Source organism: Dermacentor albipictus, chromosome 6 (assembly GCF_038994185.2).
Source record: "Dermacentor albipictus isolate Rhodes 1998 colony chromosome 6, USDA_Dalb.pri_finalv2, whole genome shotgun sequence".
In the NCBI taxonomy this organism is placed as follows: Eukaryota; Metazoa; Arthropoda; class Arachnida; order Ixodida; family Ixodidae; genus Dermacentor; species Dermacentor albipictus.
The window spans coordinates 112,365,543-112,389,930 of NC_091826.1; the positions used below are offsets into that span (position 1 = coordinate 112,365,543).

A 24,388-nucleotide genomic window follows, 5' to 3' on the forward strand; every position below is an offset into this window, starting at 1 on the left:
AACTAATGACAAGTAAATGAAACTTGGCGTAATGATAGTCATCTTAGTGGCCAATTTCAGTATAATTGTTTACAAGATATCTACATTAGATTGAGAGTTACAGGGCATTCACAAGAAACTGCAGACGAACATTTTTTCGTGTCGACGTAACGCATAGACAGACTGATATCGACCACTACCGCAGGGTAGCTATAAAAAAATATGGGCAAAGACTGATTTGCCCTTGTAATTGTACAGCTTAACATCCAAAATCTGCAAAGTTGGTTATACGAGGGACACATTTTTCGTGATAACCTAAATACACTCTTTGATAACATTGTATAATGTTCCACTGTTATATTTGCAATCTTTGTTTCGTTACCTTCTTTATTTGGTGCTAACGTTTTGTTCTGTAGAAACTTACCCAATGCCCTTCAATGGGCTTGCAAGGTATAGTCAATAAAATAAACAAGACCTGTGAACTTTAGTAAGCACACATTTCTTCTTAAAGCTTGCCCAGAGTCCTATTATGGGCTACATATGCACTTTAGTATACGTGATTTACCTTTAGACACAGCAGACAAACAGCAAACTTGGATCAAAAGAGATGTACAAGCAAAATGTTTCCGATCCAAGTAACTTTTTCAGCAATTTTGCTATTGCCAATTTTGTTTGCTACAAGAGCTTGCCCGAATAAGCTAGCTTGAAACGGGTACCCTCCTCCTCGCGTGTCCTTTCACCATGAGAATACTGTAAAGGACACGGTCAAAGACACGAGCAGAATTTTTTATGAACCTTGATGCAACCTTAGAAAAATCATACAACAGGTCCAAATTCGTAAACTTTTACGAAAAATTTGGGAGAACTAACAAGTATAAGAATGCCATAGCTACTTATTTAACACTGCCGGTTATTTCTTATTTTATTTTTTTCCCAGAATTTTCAGGTGGCTTGATAGAATCTTCAAAAATGAACTAGAAAGCACCAAAGCAACTCACCAACACCAAACTTATGTGTCCAGCAGCTTTGAAAAAAGGGACAGAAATGTTCAAATGAGAACAACAGAAAGTAAAAAAATACATGCATTCAGGCACACAATGGTGCATTCGTGTTGACTTGCACAGCTTTATTTGCGGCAGCTGGTAATTTGTGGCAGATGGTAATTTAGGCACATGCTATTTCTTTGCAATCCTCGTCACTCCCCTGACAACAGCACAGATAATTTACCGATGAGATATCTACATGGAGAAACTTGGGCAGGCATCACAGGCGTTAAAAGGGCCCTGAACCCCTTTTTATCGATGAGCCAAAATGTATTTAAAGAAATGCATCTCATGAAGCCTCAAGAAGTACTTCAATGCATTCAGCAGAAGTGCAGTTATTGGCAGTCAAACACCCTCATCGCTGTGCTCCTGTTCCTTCTTCAATGCCTTGGAGTGCAAAGGCTACGGCGGAGCGGAGCGTGCCCACAACGCGTTATAAATGTCATCGTGGCACGCAGTTCAAATTTGCGTTTGTATGTTAATGTAGATGCCAATACACAACGGTTTTGGCGCCTACGAAGCGCCAAACACGGTTGTCCTCAGCAAGCCACAGTGTGTTTAGCCAGTCAACTCGTAGCAACACACTGCAGCGGCTGCAGTATCTATGCTACGAAGAAGACCACAGCTACATGAAACTAGCGTATATGCGCAGCGTTTGCTTCGTGCACGACAGGGCTTGAGTGCATGCTCGCACTCCTATCCTACAGTCTGACTATGCTACGTGGTGCACACTGGTTTTATCCTTCGCCAGCTTGACTGACAGATAGTAGCCACATCCAACCTGTACATTTTTGAAGTGCTATCAAGTATTCCGCCGAGAAATCTAACTAGGAGAGGCCAGGAGTGAGCACGCCCTGGAAACTGTGTGTGGTCTGACCGCAAGTTCTGCTTGGTTCAAGACTAGTTGAGCATTCGAAACTAGCCTTATAGCAATGGAGACCTGCAGCTACAACACCGATAAGCAGAGTGGCTGAAGTTTAATTCCTATACGGGCAGACGATAGTAGGCTTCTTCCAGAAGTATGTAATTGTCGAAATTCGAAAGCACATTCTTGACTGTGTATTAAACTTCATCAATAAGTATACACAGTAACACTAGAAAGAAGCACACTGATTTAAACACCCTTCTCGATTAATGTCAGCTATTGGCCAATAGCAGCCGCGTATGGAAATCCACATTATTACAAAATAAGTGTCCAGAAGAGAACGAGTTGGCTGCTGTTGAAAAGAGCGTTTAAGAGAGGAGGTTTCATGCTCCACTTGCGAGCTCCATACACCGCATTCGACAGTAAAACTTGGCCAAGGTGTTCACAGCAAAGCAATGTATGCTATCTGCAGACAGCCTTTTTACACCAAGCCCAAGGGGTTGCTCAGGACTATAAATTCATCAAATACCACGCTGTTTGTAACGCTTTAACGCGATAAAGTTGAAGGCCCCATGTCGCAGAAAATCCGGTGCAGGCATAGTTGTCCTTCAGCAAAGATTTCCATATATATATTTAGGTATATGTATATGCCACGCCTTGCTATATGACTGCGGTATATGCGGGTTATATTGCCACACCATCCTATCACTAAAGTTGTTCATACCTGTCTTACATTCTTGACAAAGTTATCCCTCAGAATTTTGAACATGACAGCCCACAAACAAATGTCATGAAGCAAAACACCACAGCACTTGCCTTTTATGTTAAATCTTAGACTTATAGATATTTAGCATTCACTGCCAGTGCTTCCTGGTGAACGTTACGATTATGTAAGCTGCAGTTGCCAGGAGGCGCGAGTAGTAGTCAGGGTTCTTGAATGCTATCACGTTCCATTTTTAATGGCGAAGCTTAAGTGCCCTCCAATTTTTTTTTTTTTTTTCTAACCAGTCTCGCAATGCCAATATCTCATACCTTTGCCTTGCCTGAGTTACCATTGCGCTATAAATGTGCCTGTCTGATTTCTCTCTTTAGCCCCATCTACATCTCCAACCCTGATCGCACATTTAAGATCAGAATACCATCATGCTGAACTAACTTGTGTAATGGCTCTATTCCAGAAAACAGCATGCAGTGGAACTAGCATTGCCATTACTGACAGCAAGCAGTTCAAAAATGCTGTACACGGTGCCTAATGTTCAGCAATCTTTTTTTTTTCTTTTTATTATTTTGTTGCACTGTAAAATGCTCCTTCTCACTCCTTCCTGTAATGTCTTGGGGCATTGGAAGCATCTGCACTAATTAAGCAATAGGCAAATCGTAGCGCATTAGACAAGGGACAACTGCAAGAACAAGACAAACAGGTTGCCACTTGTTTCTGCAGTTGTCACCTACCTAATGCACTGCAATTTACCTGTTACGCAAGATTAGTTTTAGTGATCTACATGGAGCTGTCCAGTGCCATACATGATACAGGGAGAGGCCAGGACAGCTCCATGCTTCGAAGATGTGCGTAGAGCAGTTCCACAACTGCTTTTGTGTGGCAGCACCGGCATCATGCGGTGGTGCGGTTGATATGAAATCTATTAAGAACAGCACGTAATGCAGGCTGAAGAAGCCGTATGGTCACACCACTGGAATGTGCAACCAGACACCACACTGACAGCATTAGAAAGTACTAAGCTTGGACGCAAGTCAAGCACTCAAAATGACTCGGATTTAGCAAAGAATGTGCACGAGATATGGTAAGGCGTTTGCAAAGTCTTGGATAGACTATGGGCAATGGCAAACCAGATGCTTACAAGTGCTGAAGGATGCAAGAGCTCCCTTAAAAAACTTCCTTTGCTGCCTTTGACTCCTACTATGCCTCCATCCAGAACATTCTAAATTATGGCCTGCAGCGTCTTCACGCAATCGCAGTCCTTCCTTGAGTATGCAGCGACAATGGGGCAGTCTGCTGTCACAGTCCCAACCCCACCTGACAGTTTCCCAACGAGCTTTCACAAGAATGTGACACTCCACCTGCGGAACTTATGTTCCACAGGTGCTCCTTCAGACCGTGCCTGTGAAACTTGTAACTGCACATACCACACTTGGTCACATTCTCTATAGACTTTCCTCTAAAATAAAGTACGTACATTGCGAGCCTCGACGAATGAGCATAAAGCCTGTTACAACTGCCCAACTTTTTCAGAGTTAAATAAAACATACCATTCCATTCAAGTAACTGGAATCTGCATAATCTGCAAAGGCTTATTTTTCTTTTCCCCTCTGGCACGTAAATGCTTTATTTAATGTTGCCTCATCCACCAACAACTCAAAAGATCATAAGGCCACCAACATAAGTCACAGATAAAGGCTCATTGTATTCGTGGTCAAACGTCAAGTGCACTGTCTTGCACAGTCACATCACTGTAGTGGCTGCAACTGAAGGAATAGAAAACTGAGCTCGAAACAAATAACTTTTTCCCCGAAAATGCCAGCAAAAGTAAAAAAAAAAATCTAGGTGGAAATTCAAGGAGTGTTGGGGCGTGGCAGAACTAGCCTAAGCTCGCCAGCAAGAAACACGGCATCGCTACCGCGACTCGAATGCATCCTCCACAGAACGAAAGGCTAAAAAAAAAAAAAGAATACACGAATAAGGTGCAGCGGTGGCATAGAGGTAGAATACCCGCCTCACGTGCAAGAGGTCCGTGGTTCGAATCCCGGTGCCGGCAATTTTCCACCAGATTAAAAAAAAAAAAAACGCGTGTTGATAAAATTGCACAAACAGGCCTGGAGTGTGGCCTGATCCCGGTAACCAGAACCGGTAACACACTCCCTCACCAGAACAGGATTGGCCACCCTGGTGCAGTACTTGGCCACAACCTCCTATATGAATACAACAATCAAACCTCGGCCCTCAGTCCCCAGCAGCTGCGAAGCAACTGACCACGGCGGCGGTCAGACCTGCAACGCAGCAGAGGGTTCTAAGAATCACTGGCTCCGGACAGGCCGCCAATGGAATATGAACCTGGCAACGTTTAACGCTAGAACGTTATCTAGTGAGGCGAGTCTAGCAGTGCTATTGGAGGAATTAGAGGGCACTAAATGGGATATAATAGGGCTCAGTGAAGTTAGGAGGCCAAAAGAAGCATATAGAGTGCTAAAAAGCGGGCACGTCTTGTGCTACAGGGGCTTAACGGAGAGAAGAGAACTAGGAGTCGGATTCCTGATTAATAAGAATATAGCTGGTAACATACAGGAATTCTATAGCATTAACGAGAGGGTGGCAGGTCTTGTTGTGAAACTTAATAAGAGATACAAAATGAAGATTGTACAAGTCTACGCCCCTACATCCAGTCATGATGACCAGGTAATCGAAAGCTTCTATGAAGACGTGGAATCGGCGATGGGTAGAGTGAAAACTAAATACACTATACTAATGGGCGACTTTAATGCCGAGGTAGGCAAGAAGCAGGCTGGGGACAAGGCAGTGGGGGAATATGGCATAGGCTCTAGGAATAGCAGAGGAGAGTTATTAGTACAGTTTGCGGAACAGAATAATATGAGGATAATGAATACCTTCTTCCACAAGCGGGATAGCCGAAAGTGGACGTGGAGGAGCCCGAACGGCGATACTAGAAATGAAAGACTTCATACTCTGCGCTAACCCTGGCATCATACAAGATGTGGACGTGCTCGGCAAAGTGCGCTGCAGTGACCACAGGATGGTAAGAACTCGAATTAGCCTAGACCTGAGGAGGGAACGGAAGAAACTAGTACATAAGAAGCCGATTAATGAGTTAGCGGTAAGAGGGAAAATAGAATAATTCCAGATCAAGCTACATAACAGATATTCGGCTTTAACTCTGGAAGAGGACTTTAGTGTTGAAACAATGAACGACAATCTTGTGGGCATCATTAAGGAGTGTGCAATGGAAATCAGTGGTCACTCCATTGGGCAGGATACCAGCAAACTATCGCAGGAGACGAAAGATCTGATCAAGAAACGCCAATATATGAAAGCCTCTAACCCTACAGCTAGAATAGAACTGGCAGAACTTTCGAAGTTAATCAACAAGCGTAAGACAGCTGACATAAGGAAGTATAATATGGATAGAATTGAACACGCTCTCAGGAACGGAGGAAGCCTAAAAACAGTGAAGAAGAAACTAGGAATTGGCAAGAATCAGATGTATGCGTTAAGAGACAAAGCCGGCAATATCATTACTAATATGGATGAGATAGTACAAGTGGCTGAGGAGTTCTATAGAGATTTATACAGTACCAGTGGCACCCACGACGATAATGGAAGGGAAAATAGTCTGGAGGAATTCGAAATCCCAAAGGTAACGCCGGAAGAAGTAAAGAAAGCCTTGGGAGATATGCAAAGGGGTAAGGCAGCTGGGGAGGATCAGGTAACAGCAGATTTGTTGAAGGATGGTGGACAGATTGTTCTAGAGAAACTGGCCACCCTGTATACGCAATGTCTCATGACCTCGAGCGTACCGGAATCTTGGAAGAACGCTAACATAATCCTAATTCATAAGAAAGGAGACGCCAAAAACTTGAAAAATTATAGACCGATCAGCTTACTGTCCGTTGCCTACAAACTATTTACTAAGGTAATCGCAAATAGAATCAGGAACACCTTAGATTTCTGTCAAGCAAAGGACCAGGCAGGATTCCGTAAAGGCTACTCAACAATAGATCATATTCACACTATCAATCAGGTGATAGAGAAATGTGCGGAATATAACCAACCCTTATATATAGCTTTCATTGATTACGAGAAAGCGTTTGATTCTGTCGAAACCTCAGCAGTCATGGAGGCATTACGGAATCAGGGTGTAGACGAGCCGTATGTAAAAATACTGAAAGATCTATAGCGGCTCCACAGCCACCGTAGTCCTCCATAAAGTAAGCAACAAAATCCCGATAAAGAAAGGCGTCAGGCAGGGAGATACGATCTCTCCAATGCTATTCACGGCATGTTTACAGGAGGTATTCAGAGACCTGGATTGGGAAGAATTGGGGATAAAAGTTAATGGAGAATACCTTAGTAACTTGCGATTCGCTGATGATATTGCCTTGCTTAGTAACTCAGGGGACCAATTGCAATGCATGCTCACTGACCTGGAAAGGCAAAGCAGAAGAGTGGGTCTAAAAATTAATCCGCAGAAAACTAAAGTAATGTTTAACACTCTCGGAAGAGAACAGCAATTTACAATAGGCAGCGAGGCACTGGAAGTCGTAAGGGAATACACCTACTTGGGGCAATACACCTACTTGGGGCAGGCAGTGACGGCGGATCCGGACCATGAGACGGAAATAGTCAGGAGAATAAGAATGGGCTGGGGTGCGTTTGGCAGGCATTCTCAGATCATGAACAGCAGGTTGCCATTATCCCTCAAGAGAAAAGTATATAATAGCTGTGTCTTACCAGTACTCACCTACGGGGCAGAAACCTGGCGGCTTACGAAAAGAGTTCTACTCAAATTGAGGACGACGCAACGAGCTATGGAAAGAAGAATGATAGGTGTAACGTTAAGGGATAAGAAAAGAGCACATTGGGTCAGGGAACAAACGCGAGTTAATGACATCTTGGTTGAAATCAAGAAAAAGAAATGGGCATGGGCAGGACATGTAATGAGGAGGGAAGATAACCGACGGTCATTAAGGGTTACGGACTGGATCCCAAGGGAAGGGAAGCGTAGCAGGGGGCGGCAGAAAGTTAGGTGGGCGGATGAGATTACGAAGCTTGCAGGGACGGCATGGCCACAATTAGTACATGACCGGGGCTGTTGGAGAAATATGGGAGAGGCCTTTGCCCTGCAGTGGGCGTAACCAGGCTGATGATGATGATCACACGAATATTAAGGGGGGGGGGGGGCGTGAGGGAATTAAGACTTCTGCAGGTTTATGTCAGTCCGAGGAACCCGTACAACAAAGACAGCGAAGGGAGCTGTCCCACCCTTCTGAAGTCTATGTCTTGCGCCATTGCCAGCTATCTACCCCAAGTTATGCAAACATTTCGCTGTAACCAATGCAATTCCTTTCTAAAGTTTCATTATAACAGAGCTCAGAAGTTCTATACACTCCATTATAGAACACGCACGTTCTTGCGCTACCGGCACCTGTGTCCTGCTGCTCGACATTTGATAGTGACAACGCAGACGCATGCGACTGGCCTTAAACCGAAAACGCTGAACCTCACGTATAGAGTATCTGGTTGCCTTAGGCCAACAAACACGACAACGGGAAAACAAAATTATCGAGAAAAGGTTAGTGGAGAAACTATAGCAAGCACATCCCAGGAGAAAATCTTGTCCAAAATTTCTCTTACGAGAACAGGAAACCCCAAGGGTGCGTTTTCAAAACCTGCAGTACGAACCGTCAGCTGACCACGAGACGCTCGAAACCGTCCGAGACTTGTCAACGTCGAAACGCAAGCATGGTTGCAGCGTCGAGCAGGACCAAAGCAGGACGTCTTCACCGGCAGTGGCGAACATCGTGGCAGACCGAAGGCGGTAGAGCAAACATATACTCCCGTGCTTTAAGTACCGCGTTCAGCCTCGTTCCACGTTAGCGTCGAACGACTGACAAACCGAGCAGCCGCGCGCAAATCTTCGTCATGCACAAAATGCGCGCGCCTACGCAACTGTATTCATGCGCGCCGGTACTGCATGATGAGTTTTTTTTTGTCCTTTCTTTCAACACATCTGCGCAAGAACTAATCAAATGCATCATTTTACCCTTTTTAAAGGTTAATACACCAGTAATAAGTGCTATACAAGGTGTAACAAATTCCACTACACTGAACTTTTTCTCTGCGCGTAGGATAAATAACGACACTGAGTACAACACTTTTTATATAAATGTATTTCAAATTTAGCATAACAAAGTAATATTTTAAATATAATCTACTGTACAACAAAAATTAGCTAAAAACGTTTTTCAAGCTTACTAAATACGTGTTTTATGTGAGGTAATAAGCGTATTGTTGCTAGCGCCACAAGGAGAGTGCTCAAAGAAAACTAGAGTCGAGGCATTTCTGTGTCAGCCCCTCCTTTTTGAGGCGAATGCGCAACTGCCGCCCGTTAGTTTTGGCGTCCAAACTTGCTACGTTTCCTACAATGGAAATGTGTTGACATCGTCGTAGAGTCGAAAAATTTTTGAGTTCGTGGTGTCAAGGTATCGACGGTTTCGCGCACCGTGTCCACCGAAATCGGAGCCGAGGAGGAGAAAAAGCGCCATCGACGTTCTCTGGACGCAGCGGTAACGGCGCGCGCTCGCGCTACGAGGGACCGGCAGCGCGTGCCCGAGCAGCCTCACCGTGAGTTGTCGGGCGCGCGGGGCCAGCGAATCGGTGGCGGCGCTTCGTCCGTTGTGTGTGACCAAGCGCGCGCACCCGACTCGATGGTCGCTGCCGCCGCCGTTTTTTTGTCGTTGCGCGCGTCCCGGGGATTGTGTTCGCCTCGCACCTCGGGACGAAAAAAGAAGAGCCAGCGAGTGCTGACGCTCCGGCAAATAAAGATGTCGTGTGTCGGGAACGCGCGCCAGAGCAAACGCAGCGACGCGCCAAACTGCTGCCTCGCGATGCCGCGACTACGAGCGTGGGCCATTCCGCGCGCGTCGCGCTTTGTACAGCGTCGCCAGTGGACGTGTCGGGAAAAGTGCTCCGTTTCACTTCTCGTGTACGATCTTTGCTCAGGGATCGGCACTATCTCGCTCTTTTTCTGTCGCCCGGGCGCACCTTCTCAATGTGGCGCGCTGGCCAACTGCCGCGGAGTTTGACCTTCGACGCGGCTAGAAATCGCGACGCACGTAGGAACAGTATGCTTTCACAGCTTCTCTCTCGCCTAATATCGACCCCTGGCGACTGGGGACAGCGTGTGTTCAAACATTTATTTACGTACTGTGTCCCATTCGTTCTACAGGCATGACTTCGCACGTTTAACGAGTCGAGCGTCTCACAAAATTTCGGCTACTATCGCTTCACAAGCGAAATAAAAAGGCTCGGACGCCACCGCGTCTCGTTGTCGATGAATCTGACATGTTTGTTGTTATGTAAGTAACGAAGTCCGCGTGTAATGGGCATTTGTTTTTTTGAACTAGCCCCCCTTGCAGTGACCAAGTTGCAGACACTGACGTTGTCATCCCTTTTTACCCTTAGAACCTGAGTCATGGCAGGCGGTGACGGCAAAGATGTACCAGAGCCCACGACTACTGCACCTGTTTTCACAACTGAGGTAGGTGTTGTGCCATCTTCACTGCTGGTAGCCCACCTCATGCGCCAAACTAATGTTTTGCTCTCTCCCGAGCAGCTGGACAGCCCGGCCTTGTTCGATGACCCAAACCTTCCCGAGGGCTGGTACCGCAAGGTCTGCCAGCGGCAGAGCGGACGCTCGGCGGGCAAGTTCGATGTCTACATATACAAGTGAGTCGGGGGAAACGATATCTCCTTTTGCAAGGCTTCGTGACTTCAAAACTGCGCAGGTGGCTTCATTTGAGAAACAGCTGTTGTCAAAACAAGGGCAAGAATCGGACATGGATGGATTCCGAGGTGCACACAGGACACATAAGCACTGTGCAACACGCAGGATAGCTGCGTCCTCTCTTCATTGCCACCACTTATTAACAATTACACATTTATTAGCCAAAAAAAAAGAGAGAGAAAGCTACAGCTCAGCATGTGCGTCCCCAGAGGTTACAGAAGCTATGTTGGAGCTAGTTGGGCTTCTTGCAGGCCACATTGCAGAAGCTGCGCAAGCAGTGTAGTTGCAGAAGTGTCACTCGATGCATCAGAGGGCAGTTTTCCTTTTTTTAAATATCTGTGATGCTTTCCATGGAAGAAGTATTTCATATATTACAACTACAATGTGTTAACACAAGGGTACGTCACATTGCATATTTTTTATGCACCTTAGTGCTTACAGTATGGGACGTACTGTGCTTTCGTTGCGAGCCCAAGTCGTGCAACTGTAGTAACAGAAATGTGTCGCTCCACTCATCTGGTATTCAGTAGGTTCAAATCCCATGACACCTTCTATGTAAGAAGTATGTATTATTTTTCAACATAAATGTACGAGACTTCACTTTCATATCGAATTACATAAAGTTTCCCACATTTTTTTTTTTTTTCATTTGTAATGCAGTATTTTTGGTAGCAAATGCAACAAGTGAGAGCCTTTTTAGCATTGCCACCTACGTATGAAACAGCGTATAGATACTTAAGTCATCTAGCCATCAGTGCCTACATCGTATACCATTGCACATGCCTTGAAGCTCTTGAGGAGCTTATGCTCGTGCCACACATGCAGAAGAAATTATATGAATTGGTTAATTGGTTTTGCTCGGGGGCCGCACATGCATACTTGATGGCATTGAATCTTATTGCCGTTTACGTACTGCACTGTGGCTACTCATTCAACTGTTGAACATGTACTCTCCCTCCCATTGTTTGCAGTTACAACTGCACATGAACACTTTTTTAATAAGTGAACCTGTTCTGTATAGAGTATGCGTGCCGATGCTTTAGTTAACATTTTTTTGTTAAATGCATATATTACTTTGATTATATTATGATTGGCATACAAAATTTGTTCACTGCAGCTATCATTGTGCTGTTTATTACCATTAAACATGCACTTGTGGCAACAACTATAGACTTCACCCACACAGCACACATCTTCTCTAAAAGACATAGAGCAGGTTTGCACGTTGTGAGTGAAAAATTAATTAATGGATGAGTGCTTCATCCGACCCAGTCAATTAGGGAGTGGACTTCGAACAAAAGCAGCAAAATAGTAGCCTGAGGACATTTGGTGCCTGAAAACGAAATACAGGTGTATATTGTACAGGGGCATCATGTTGGCACAATTTATGCCAGCAGTCTGGTGAACTAACATTTCAAAAGGGCACAAGATTTAATATGAAATATTGGAGAATAGATCTTCAACAAAATTCAACGAAAATGTACATAAGGAAAAGGAAAATAAGAAGTGCGTAGTCTCAGTCGAGGCCAGATTTTACCTCTGAACACCTCAAGGCGAGCTGTAAGGATGCAAGGACATGCCTGCCAACTCTTCCGAATTTCCTGCAAAATGTACAAATTTGGACCAGTCTTACGATGTTACGAATGTCAAATCAATTTTTATGGAAAAGTTGGTCTTTAAGACTTTTATGGCCAGTGTTGCCAGACTAGATTAGTGTTCTTGTAAGACAAAAAAAAATTATAAAGAGGGTTCTCATTTTATTATTGTTGATTGCCAAGCCATTAGAATAAAAAGTTTTGTATGTGTTGACAAACAATTTATACTCATTTTGTATGCTGTGTCGGAAGTTCCGGTGAAATCGCTCCTTGTGATGCCTGGCCATCGTACCTCGCACATTCGCCGCTTCCGACAGCTAAGTTTGCCAGCCAATCTTTTTTTGGTCGACCCAGGTCAACAGCAAGCATCAAATTTTTTTACGCCAGTGTTTCGCCACATGTAGCCCAGCCTTAATGAGGAGGTTGTGGTTTCGGCTCCCCATGGCGGCAAGTTCTTTTGTTCAGTGTAATTTCTTTTATCTTAACATATTGCATCTCAAGCAAAAACTACAAATAATTTCCTCTATGCTTTCCATGGCTTCATGTGGTTGTATCTGATGCAGGTAGCTGATATTCTAGCTGGTCGTGATTCATGTCTTGCATTGTGTGTTAGGCAGCAAATCATTTTTTTGTTGTTGTTGTTGTTGTTTCCCAGAAAGAAAATAGTGAAAAGAACAACAAAGATAATGGGACGAAAGTGCGATTATTGCGTTGCTGTATTCTAGCCTGTAGTTTCATTTGATTCACCTGCACATACTGGAATAGTTCGGGTGGTGCTGCACTTTTATTCATTTCACCAGTTCAACATGGCTGCATTTGCTCATCACCATTAGATTCACATAGCACACGCTTTGTACAGGACAAGTTCGTAGCATTCCGTGCACTTGCCAGAGAGGTAGTGTAATGTACATACAGTTTATAGAGTTTCCAACAAAAATCACCAGAGGGAACTCAAGCATTAGTCTCTCAGGGAGCTGCAGATGTCGCTGTTGAGCCATCATAGGAACAATGGTTAGTACGTGGATTTTTTAAGGGGCCCTTTACCAGACCCTATAGCAAATTTTGGTTATATGCTGGAAGTTGTTACGTGTCCTCTAGGGGGCGTTCTGCCACAAAAATTTTTCAAATCGGCTCTCTAATAGCCGAGATAAAAACATTTCAGTGCCTCGAACCCATGATTTCAGAAGGCGACGTATAGCGCGACACTCTCTCCACTTGCCCCGTCTAGCCTCCACAAGCCAAATTCCTTCCCTGCGTTCTCCCATACCAGACCTCGAGGATCGCATGATGCACATGTCATGGGCCCTGCCTTTCCTCTTTTTTTTTTTTCTTCTTTCTTTCTTTTTTTCTTATTTTTTCGGAGCTGCTCGTTTCCACCAACACGTTATCCGTGAGCTGTTGTGATGTCACGTTTCGCACTGTGCGCACAATTTTGCGCACTGTGCGCAAGGATACATGACTAGCGGCATAATTCAGTGCTACATGAATACTGAGGCAGAACAAGCGGATCGTAGAGCATGATCACGTGCTGTAACATGGTAGAAAAGGGCATAGTTTCGGTACCTGCACATGTGACTGCACGACCGCGGGAACAAGCAGACGAAGGGGAAGTACATCTCTCTTGCTTCGGTGCAAAGTGAAACAAACAACGCGCAGACATTCCGTTTGTGTGTTTTATTATTTCTCTAAACTTCAGTTCGTCAATTCAAGCAATAGATCACACAATTAACAGATGTTGCCTTGAATAATTCTCAAAGTCACGTGTCACCATGAGCGACGTCACACTGCGGACTCGAGTACGTCACCGTCCGGCTTGGAGCGTTGTTGCCACGAGGGAAAGGGAAAATTGTGTTCGAATTGAAATTTCAGACCTTTCTGCAGTGGGTAGCAGCATAATTCTTCACCAACACGATTGTTAGTGTGCATTGTATGCTCTGCGCTTGTCACCTCAAAATGGCCAGACCTGGTGAGGGGCCCTTTGAGGGTCGATTTTTTTCCCACCGCCCAGGGTCATTTTTTTATTGCAGATTTCAATTCTTCTTAGGGACTTATTTCAAAAAAATTAACCGCAGTTTTTCTAGAGTGACCGTAAAGTGAGAAAGAAATATTTTGCGCTGGTATATATGTACTCTTCATTCATGAATAAAAAAGGAAATAAACTTCTAAGAACTAAAAATTTGAAGCTTTTTTATACGCATAGTTCAAGGCCTTGAAAATGCACACACGAGAATATTTCGCAAGACTCAAATATTCCTGCTCTTACACTAATATCTAATATGCACAGTGCTCACGGAATGAAACGCGTCAATTTAGGGTTAAGTAATGCGCATACTTTCGTTTCCACCGGCTGCAGTTCGTGTCGCATCGACGTAATTCTGGCGCGTACACTTACATCGGGCTCCTCGGCACCATTAGAGACCAAATTCCTAGCGACATGACATAGTGCTCTCGCGTACTTTGCACATATGCAGGGTTCTACTAAATGCTCCGTGTCGCGTTTCATTCCGTGAGCACTGTACATCCGTAGCATAATCGAACTCCGTAGGTGTGCGCACTCAAGAAAACTGTATGGTTGTGTGCCCATCAAAAAGGCAAAACGTGTGACAAACTTCCGCTAATCTTCATCTTTTGCCAACCAGAGGCAATTAGTTTTCGCGAGTGTAAAAAAAATAAGAAGCCGCAGAATTGCATGCACGGCAACATCCATCCTATGCGCACCCCTGTGAGCACTGAACGAGCGAGAAAGAGGTGGTCACCCTTTGAGCAATTAGTAACAAGATAGCTATCAGCTTTGCAAGTGCAAAGCTGATGAAAACCCGAACCACCACCCGCGCGCGCGCCAATGCGCGGGTGGTACTATATAGACACACAGGAGCGAACTAATGCTAAAACAAACCATGCAACGAAAACCGAGAGAGGGAGGCGTGTGAAAAAAATTCCCTGTATTCCCACATAGTGGCAAGACATGACAGAAAAGGAAAAGTTAGGAAATTGGCGTGCTTTTTAAACGTACAGACGGCGCCGTAAATATATGGCATCGACCATTTTCGGTCTTGTTCGCGGCGCTGTATATTTACGTCATTGACCCTCACAGGGTTAAACTTCGTCCTTTTGGCTTCAGATGGCTTTGTGACTTAGCAAATTGTTCATTCTTAATGAAACGTTTGTTGTGAAGATAACAATTTGTAGTAATCCCACACATGTGCTTAGTATTATTGCCTCCTGCATTTAGAATTATACAATAGCTTCAAAGTTTAGGCGTATAACAGAAGATAGAGCACAGTGAATAAAGCCGCGAACATGACGATCAGACAAATCCACCTGCTAACCATCATTAAGGTGCTTGCTGAACAATTGTAGTGCCAGAGTTCTCTCTGGTAATTTTAGTCGGGAACACTATGCGGACGGTGCCATGCCTGTTCACCATGAGCAAGACCTGGCACTGAACTAGCGGAAACTGGTTAATAAAGTGCAGGGCAAATCTAATGGACGGATAACGAGGGGAAATTGGAAGAAATGTATAACAGACATACTACAGATAACCCATGGTCTATCGAAGTCGCAGGTCAGCACAGTCAGCAGATATTCACTCAAACTTGCCCACCAGTAGTTTTGCAGGCAATGTACTCACTCATACTCGTGTTCATCAGCACTCACTCGCATTCATAGCTGCTTCTATTCACACTGTACTGGCAGCCACTTATGCTCATATAGTACTTGCGTCAACTCCCTTTGCCCACATACGTCCAACCTAACTCACCGTCACTGACTTCTGTTTAATTTGTTGAATTGGCACGGAAAATGACGGCAAAGCAAAATGAAGACACAGGACGAAAGCTGTCTAACAACTGCAGTTCATAAAAAAAAAACACACACACAAAAGAAGGAAGACACCATCTGCGTGCGTTGGTCATTAGGTCACATGGAACAAATCACCTAGCTTGCCACTTTACTGACTTTTGTTTGTAGTCACGTTTACAGGCACTTACTTCCTTTCACGCTGGGCTCAACTTGAACCCTCTGTCACTCGCTGAGGCTGCCTGCATCTTGCATTCTGTGAGATGAGTGTGGAGCGAGTAGTATGCTTGTGACTGTGCCAACCTATGGTTGAAGTTGCAGAGTGATGTGCCGGCTGAGGACAATGTATTAATATCTGGTGTGATGAGGCTAGGAAATTTGCAGGCGTGGGATGGAGTCAGCTAAAGCAAGACAGGGGTAATTGAAGATTGATGGGAAGACAGGCCTACAATATTGATCGCCAACTGTGTGACATCAACTGATCCCATGACAGCAGTAGCAAAAAAGAGCACACACACACCCAGTAAAACTTCGTTAATTTGGACTTTGTTGGACTGAAAAATTGTCTGAATTAAGAGGGGACGTGGCAATGAAAGCTTTTTTTTTATTTATGGGAATAAATTGATAAAATTTGGCATGCAGGTGTGATTTGTTATGCTAATACAATAACTGAAATTAGTTTTGTGCTATCTATTATAGTTTTCGAGTTACAATTGGCAACCTTTAATATTTATCCCCAAATTAATTAATTGATTAATTAATTACATATAGGTTTGCCAAGATTTTCACATCGCCATGTTCACAAAGGCCCCTCCTGTGCAATAAAGCTATTGGTTTATTTTTATATGTTATTTATTTGTTTATATGTTTTGAACTTTCCTGTGCACATTGTCTTACTAACGACTTTTGCAAAATATCCATTATAAATTCTTTTATGAGGTGCATTTAAAAATGAACAGCTTTACTGCACTCATTAATGTTTCAGAATCTAAGTGCAAAAGACGGAATGACTTTGTATTCATTCGTTGTGAAATGGCGCTGGGAGGACTGAAAGCAACTGCACAAAAAATGAATGCTGAGAAAACGGAGCTCATAGTTTCATTTGTTGCAAACATTTAAATATTAACTTTGAGCACCTAAAACCCGCCTGGAATGTAGTCCTTTGCCTGTGAGGGCACATTTTCTTTACATTTTGATGTAGCTTTTCGCTTTCTTGCAGCAGTTTCGTGCACCTTAGTTGCCTTTTTGATCGTCGTGCATCCATGCGTTATGCAGAGGTAGGTGACAGCACATTCAAAACGTCTGCTTTTGTCTCTCGTCGCGAAACCTCTTTATTAGTGAGAGTTGGTGCTGAAATCCGCAGTTGAATATTTGACGCGAAAACTTTTGCTCTCGCCGAGGTCGCGTTGGCATCACGACCACACGTGGATGCACCGTTACTATCACTCGCAGGCGCACCTTCATCATCGCGCGTGCATGTGCCCACGGTCCCGCCGTCACCATAGCCCATGATAGCATCGTTATCACCGCACGTGGATGTGCTTTTCCGGTCACCCATGTGCGACGGTCTTGCCTCATCGACAAGCTCTGTGGCATCGGCTTCTACGAGTGATTTCCTCCCTGTTTTCCACTCCTTTTCTGGTTTTCCATACACGTGGGCCGTTCGGAACTTGATTCCTCTGGGGCTCATCACCGAACACATATGTTAAGCTGCCACGATCGTCATTCACATCGATCGGATTGCGCAGCTCACTGCTGTGTAGATGCGTGCGATAGGAGTTCGTCAGCCATTCAAATCTACAACAGCCAATAGGAGCACACCCTGTGCCCCATGTGACTACTGTGCCCAGTCGCAATGCCGCATTTGCCTTTTTTTTTTTCACTTGCGTGTGCCAATTTATTTTTCACTGGAGGAATACGTTGCTCTGGCTATCTTTAGCTCCGATCTCTCCTCTTTACGTTGATACTGAGATGGCGGCACTGCGTCAACGTATAGCTGGGCGATCTGCGGTGCGACGGGGTCTTCCGAAGCCAAATTTTTTTGCAATTTTTTTATGACAGCACTCTTGGAAAGTGCTGTTTTCTCAATTTCTACCGTGTACTTCATTATAATATTTCACCGCGAGGTAAATAAAGGTCCGTGGATCGTGTAAAAGAAGTAAACAAAAAATAGAAAATTTTGACATTTCCACCGTTTCAATTGCCACATCCCCCCTTAACCAAATGATGAATTATTGAGAATATCACGAAAATAATAAGCGAGGGCATACTATTTCAATACACTTTTATTTACTGAATGAACCAGCAAATCCTCTTTCTATTTTGCACAAAGTCAATGCGGAAGTGGCAATTTTCGTCATCTCTTGACTGATTAGTGCTCGCTGCAGGGTAGGCCTTGTGACTTGCTTCACAGCGGGGCCGCAACGCGCATCTTCATGAGCTGTGCTTTTTCACTACTGCATGCACATCATGAATATTTTTTCGCTAGTGAGCAGGTCGCCAACAGATCGTATGACCATCATTTTAGCCAGTGCTCTTCATCCTCGACAGGTTTGCACAGAGTCAAAATGAAACTGCCGTTTGCCGCAGCCACAGCTGGCGAAGCCGCAGCCAACAGTGGCACGAGCATGGAGGGCGACTACACAGTTATAAAGGCACACAGCAGACGCAGTGGTAAATGCAAGAATACAGGCTTTAAAGGCATAAATAGGCACGAATATATATATAATTGCAGCTTTCATAAGAATCCTTTCAGGAGTGCCATATGACAGTGACATTATGACTAAATATTCAAGTCAATTGGGCTTATAACATTTTCAAATGCAAACTAAACACACATTCTCAGAAGTGCATCGAGTTGGGCTAGTTCATACAGATTCATTTCCCTAACACAGTGGAAACAAATTGTCACGCAGGGAAGATGCACCAATGAAACAATATGAGAACTACGAACTGCTACAGTGCTGGTACTCATTGTAAAGCCCAATGTAGCAGCATAGGAGATGACTGAGTGAGTCAGTGTTAAAACGTCGCTATGTTCTGCTACCAGATGACAATCTTCTGCATCATGACATCGCATCACAGTCAGTTCTTGGGGGAAAGAAGTGTCACGAAGCGAAGCTTTTCATGTTTTGATTGCTTTCTTAAACAAAGCACTTGAAATCAAATATTAAAGATGAGGCCATTTGCACACATGCACAGCACACACAAAAATTATATTTGCAAAACAGCTGAATACAAGGTAAAGAAAACAAACTAGGTGTTAACAACAAGGTTCAATGATCATTTATAACAGGTAATAAAAAAAAGGTCACCGAGTCATGGTACATATGGTGGACACATTGTGGGACTTAAGGAGATGTTGGTAGTGTCATGTTGCCACGTGCTGCAGCGACCAAGCCGAAGCGGCAGCACGGCAGCAAGGTTTTTAAGGGCAGTGTTCTGGGCAGAGCCCCAACCCATTTGGCTTTTTTTGTTAAGAGCGCCCTTAGAGGAGCCATTAACCCGGCAAAGATAGATTCCGTAAAAAAACTAGAACCTCCAGTGAAGGTACCAGAGTTATGCAATGTTCTGGACATGCTGAACCATCTTGGACAATTTTTGCCAATGAACAAATCGCGACTGCACACTTGACACATTGACAGCTCCCCAAAAAATATCGCCCGAGTCCATGTGCACCAAAGAGACAGGATAGGCACCTATACACCTGAATAGGCACAGGACAGACACCTGTCATTCTGAAGTTTTGTTGAAGCACACCCTGCTGAAGTGTTCCTTGATACTGTGGCACTTCTTGGCCTTCGCTGGGCAGGCAGTCCTGGCATGCATGTTGCTGCCAGAGAAGTTGCACCGTTCATCCCGATCTACAGAACCTTGGTTTCCGAAGACTTTCCTCCGCTGTTTCTTCTGATACCCACGGCTTAACGCCAACCTCACTGCACTCCAGGGACACGGAACCATCACTGAAGCCTTTAGATCTGCGAAGGTCTTCTTGTTGCATCCGGACAGTTTCCTTCAGCCATGCTTTCACTAGAGGTGTTGAAAGAGTCAGCTTGCCGTCCATTTGAAGATGTTCAGAAAGCTTCTCGTCTCGCAGACCAACCACGCAATGGTCCCTGAAGAGGCATTCCTTGGAGTCGCCAAAGTCACACCAGTTCGCCAGAACGTGTAGCGTTGTTATGAAGTGGTCGACAACTTCTCTGGGCATCTTCTGCCTCTTGTGGAAGTGAGCGCTTCTGTACACTAAGTTGTGCTCCTTTATGAAACACTGGTCGAATGCCGTTTTGACGACATTGAACTTCTTCGCTTCGTCAATTGAAAGGTTGAACGTAGAAAAGATGTCTCGAGCTTGCAATCCCATTGTATAGAGCAAGGCATGCACTTGTAGCTCCTCCGAGCACTTGCTCAGGCCCGATGCGTAGTGATAGTTTCGAACATCTGTATCCACGCCGGCCACTCTGACGTGTTGTCGAAGTCCAGCTGCAGGGCTGTTGAAGGCTGTGCACTGTAGAAGCCATGGTGCTTCATGTTTGCCGATGTCTCGTTTCCGTGCGCAGGTGTGTGAATGGGTTAACTTCCTGACACTATGTCGTGCTGTCACATACTGCAGTGACCAAGTGGCCAAGCTATTGGCGAGGAAAGAAACACGCAGGTCACGCCCAGCTCCCGGAAGTACATGAAAGAGCCCCCGACGTTTATTCCCCTTCATATGTGCTTCCAAAGGGGAATAAACGGCTTCCGGGGCCATAGGTACAGAAGACCCAACAGCATAATGCAACTCATGCACGATAACAGCACGCAAGCACTTATCAGGACAGGCAGTGATGCTCTATGCTGGTGCAGACCTGATGAAACAGCGGGAGTAGATGGCACTGTCGCGGGTCGGACTTGCATGTGGAGGAGGCAACAGCCGGATGCCCTTTTGGCATTCACCAGCCGGAGCTTGGGCTCAGCGATAGATGCTGGCTTTGCCCAGGTTGTATGCCCTTGCGACGTTTGGCAACTGCGGGCTGCATGAAAGAGCTTGTGGCACGTATGACCAGATGGGAGCCTGCAGCGACTTTTGGCCAGAAACTCGGCAGGTTGCTATTCCCACGCCCTGGACACCAGCTTCTCAGTCCTGCCACATCTGCCACACTCGCCATCTCCCTCCAAAATCTCTCACGCCCCCTTCCACCTGCTTCTTTTTCTTCTCTCCGCTGGGCATGTGCACATGACGTTGATGCACCGTAGCTGCCCATCTTAGTATGTCTGCGTTGCCGTCCGCTTGTTCATTTCACCGACCACGACGCATATAACCACATATGTCCACTCCACTCATGTCATGACAAGGAGCCAAAGCTGGCTGTAGAAAAGCTATTATGCAATTAACTCCTGTTAATTTGACCCTTGCAGGAACACAGAATTTCGTAAAATTATCGGAAAGGTGAAATTAACAAATGGCAGCCGACTGAACATCATCCTAGCTTTATTATTGTTTGAAATATTCTGTTAATTTTTCATTTTGCTTCTTGTTCTTGAAGTGCATAAAACAGCATGTGGCAAAGATTGAGTGTCGACATGCTTAAACACTACCTGTGCGTTCTACTGAAAAAGAAAAGAAAAGTTTCAGAACATTGAGCCCAGCCTCAACATAAGCTTCACTATGAGGCTGCAGCAGGCACTGTTGACAACGTTGTTAGCATTACTTTCATCACTGACACAACACGAACCAAATGGAAATGGATGGCTTCACAGGTAGAGGGAGGGATTGTTCACTACTAAAAGGCTACATAACTTCATGCCTAGGGAAGCGGTAGTGCCGCTGCTAAATTTATTATGTTTTCAAGCTTTTAAACTGCTATGTGCATGAAAAGGCGCTGGTAGCGGTATGGTGGGGTCGATTAAACCCAAGCAGCATGCTTTTGCATTCAAACCAAATAAGCTTTCCTTCCATGGCCACTGCATCGGTCCTTGCCAGAACTTTCCAGTTTGTTCAATTTAACTGAGGTTTAATCAACGATAGTTAGCTGTATTAAATTATTTAGGATGCTCTGAGGCTTGCCAGTAAGTAGGACCTAGACTGCCACTAAACACAACAAAAACAACGAAGAGTATAAAATATGACGTCAGTACTTAATATGGCAAGTTAAGAACATGTGCAAAGTGTAGTTTGGCTTCAAACGTGAAAAAGGAGGCTATTCACATTACCATAGTTCGTGGCAGTATAATGGTGCCAGACACTACTGACGCGCACGCAATATGAACATGCCACTAAAAGCTGAGTCCGCTCGTCACTTGATAAGCAAAAACGAGAGCGGGTGTCCCTGCATTTCCAGAAGTGAATGATTTGAAGGGCCGATTTGGCAGCTTTTGGTGACATGGTCATTTTTTGGCCATCAACCGCCTCACGCTCGAGTTGTTTGCAATACCACATGACCACCACCTCTGCTTTTGGGGACACAGTAACTCTACTTTTTTATGTCCAATGATGCACGGCTTTTGGTGTGCATTTTGAGCGGGTAGCATATAAGGTTTTCATTTATTTGTGACACTCTGGAGGAATTAAAGCTTTTTTTTTTTTAACTATGGAGTCAACTACCCGAAAAAGCAGAAAAATTGCGACAGACCAAATTTTCTGGTCAGTACTCTTTTTTTTTAAATATGCGGGATCTGTCAGTGAAGAATTGGTAAAAGCAGCAGACTAAAGCTAAGGAGGTTATTTTTCTGATGCAACTTTATGAGGAATGGCATTCGAAATTGGCATTCGAACATTCGAAATTGTATGATAATTACTGATTATGCACTGAAGGTGATCAATGTCATGCTTGTAAGGTAAGAAAGTTTCCAAAGTTTATGCTTCCGGCCAACTAGAATGCTTCGCTCTCTTGTGCAGAATACAGTCATGTCCAGACGGTAGTAGAACGTATCGCGAGCTCTCGAATGAAAAATGACGGCTGAACCTGCAGTTTCGAAATGACAGCTGATCGGAACTGGGCACTGTTTTGAAAGAGCTGTACGACAACGCATTTTGTTCTTTAGATGGACATTTCTAATGAAAATTTGCAGCTAGGTGCAGGAACGTACCGAGAACAAAAATGACACTGAAAATCTGGTTTTCGGGCCTGTTTGCTGCCTAACTGTAACTGCTAGTGACAGCTTCAATGCAGTTTGTTTTTTAGCGCCTCTAAGGGTGAATCCATATATAAAGAAATACTGATGTACCAACCATGTTTTACAGAACTATCAACGTTGTTGTAAATGGTTTCGACTGTGGCTAATTATGATTGGTTGTTATTTGAACTACAGCCCCTGAATAGCAACACCTTAGTGCATTGTAGGGTAAAAAAGCTATTCTAAGGGCTGATTGGTTGTCCCCTATTTTTCCATTCTATTGATTGATTTAATTCCTTTATGCAAAAAAATGGCAATAAAACACTTCTGCGCATGTGTTGTCTATATCAGTCGTGTAAATCACAGTCCCTGCTCTTCGTACATTGCAACTGTGCAGTCGCCCAAACAGTTGTATGAATTATACTGCCCATGTGATCACGTAAGCCAAACGTTCATTTGTAGCCTGTGAGAAATATGTCCGGAGTGAACTTCTTTGTCAGGCATGTCACGAGGTGCATACTGTCCTGGTTATCAGATTCAGTCAGCCATAAGCCTATGTCCACAGCCTAGCCCACCGAGTCTCTAATGGATGTGCATTCTTGAGCAGCCAGAACGTGCATAACCAATGTACTTGCAACATACATCTTCAGTTCGTCAGAAGCTTTGGTGGCAGCCTCATTAAAAAAATTGAGATTGGGGATTTACTTCTTTTTGTACAGCTGGCTGGTTCCTACTGTGTTCTGATTTGTACCACAAGTTGTACCACAAACAGAGCCACTCTAGCTCGAAGTCAGAGACAATGCGCACAAGGCTCTCACCAGAGCACTCAGTGGACAGAAGTGTAAGATGTCAAGGCTGCTTTTCTGATAAACGAATATGGCAGGTGCACAAAATGCTCACACACATAATTACTGCCACAGCAGTCAAATCAACAACAAATGCTTCAGAAGCTCTGGGGCTGGAATTTTGGCAGATCTTGGTCATGCTCCCAGGAGCTGGAGCATAGCACTCCGAATAAACCAGGCGAATGCATTCTGAGTGCTCAAAAGGAACCAGCCAGATGTGCCATGGGTCAAGTGTGACATGTGACCTAGAAACGTCATCTCACACGTGTCACAGATTACACATTCATCTTAGCTTCATGTGTGTCTATGGTAAAACTGAAGCATTTAACTTGTCTGCAATTCCACATGCCATTATTCTCTGGAACAGCCTCCCCAATAACATAGTTGCGGAAACTGACCGTGAAAAATTCAGGCACTCAGTCAACTCGCTTAACCCTTGTTAACCATTCCTATCAAACTCACTGTCTGGTTTTATTTTTCCTACTTTTCCTTGCACTGTAATACATTTGTTACAAACTTATCCATTTCCTTTTCATTGTACTCATACACAGCTGTATGTAGCTAATATGTTTCTCCTATTTTTAGGCTGTTTAGGAACCTGGCTGGTGCTGTTTTTTTTTTTTTCTCTACCTTC

General features: G+C 44.4%; 2 protein-coding genes across 5 annotated transcripts in view; one reads left to right on the plus strand and one right to left on the minus strand.

Annotated features, from left to right (window-relative positions):
• Window positions 1-8,547, minus strand: part of LOC135913310 (protein NEDD1-like) — a 98,151-nt gene extending 89,604 nt beyond the window's left edge. For 2 of the 3 annotated variants that reach the window (XM_065445904.2, XM_070541261.1), the window contains exon 1: window positions 8,321-8,547. In XM_065445904.2, coding sequence (XP_065301976.1) covers window positions 8,321-8,438 — 118 coding nt within the window. In that variant the 5' untranslated portion in view covers window positions 8,439-8,547. The other variant, XM_070541262.1, reaches the window with a different exon arrangement.
• A 448-nt stretch (window positions 8,548-8,995) lies between these two features.
• Window positions 8,996-24,388, plus strand: part of LOC135913311 (nucleolar protein dao-5-like) — a 105,668-nt gene continuing 90,275 nt past the window's right edge. For both annotated transcript variants that reach the window (XM_065445907.1, XM_065445906.1), the window contains exons 1-3: window positions 8,996-9,262; window positions 10,103-10,178; window positions 10,254-10,366. In XM_065445907.1, coding sequence (XP_065301979.1) covers window positions 10,113-10,178; window positions 10,254-10,366 — 179 coding nt within the window. In that variant the 5' untranslated portion in view covers window positions 8,996-9,262; window positions 10,103-10,112. The remainder of the gene's footprint in view (window positions 9,263-10,102; window positions 10,179-10,253; window positions 10,367-24,388) is intronic.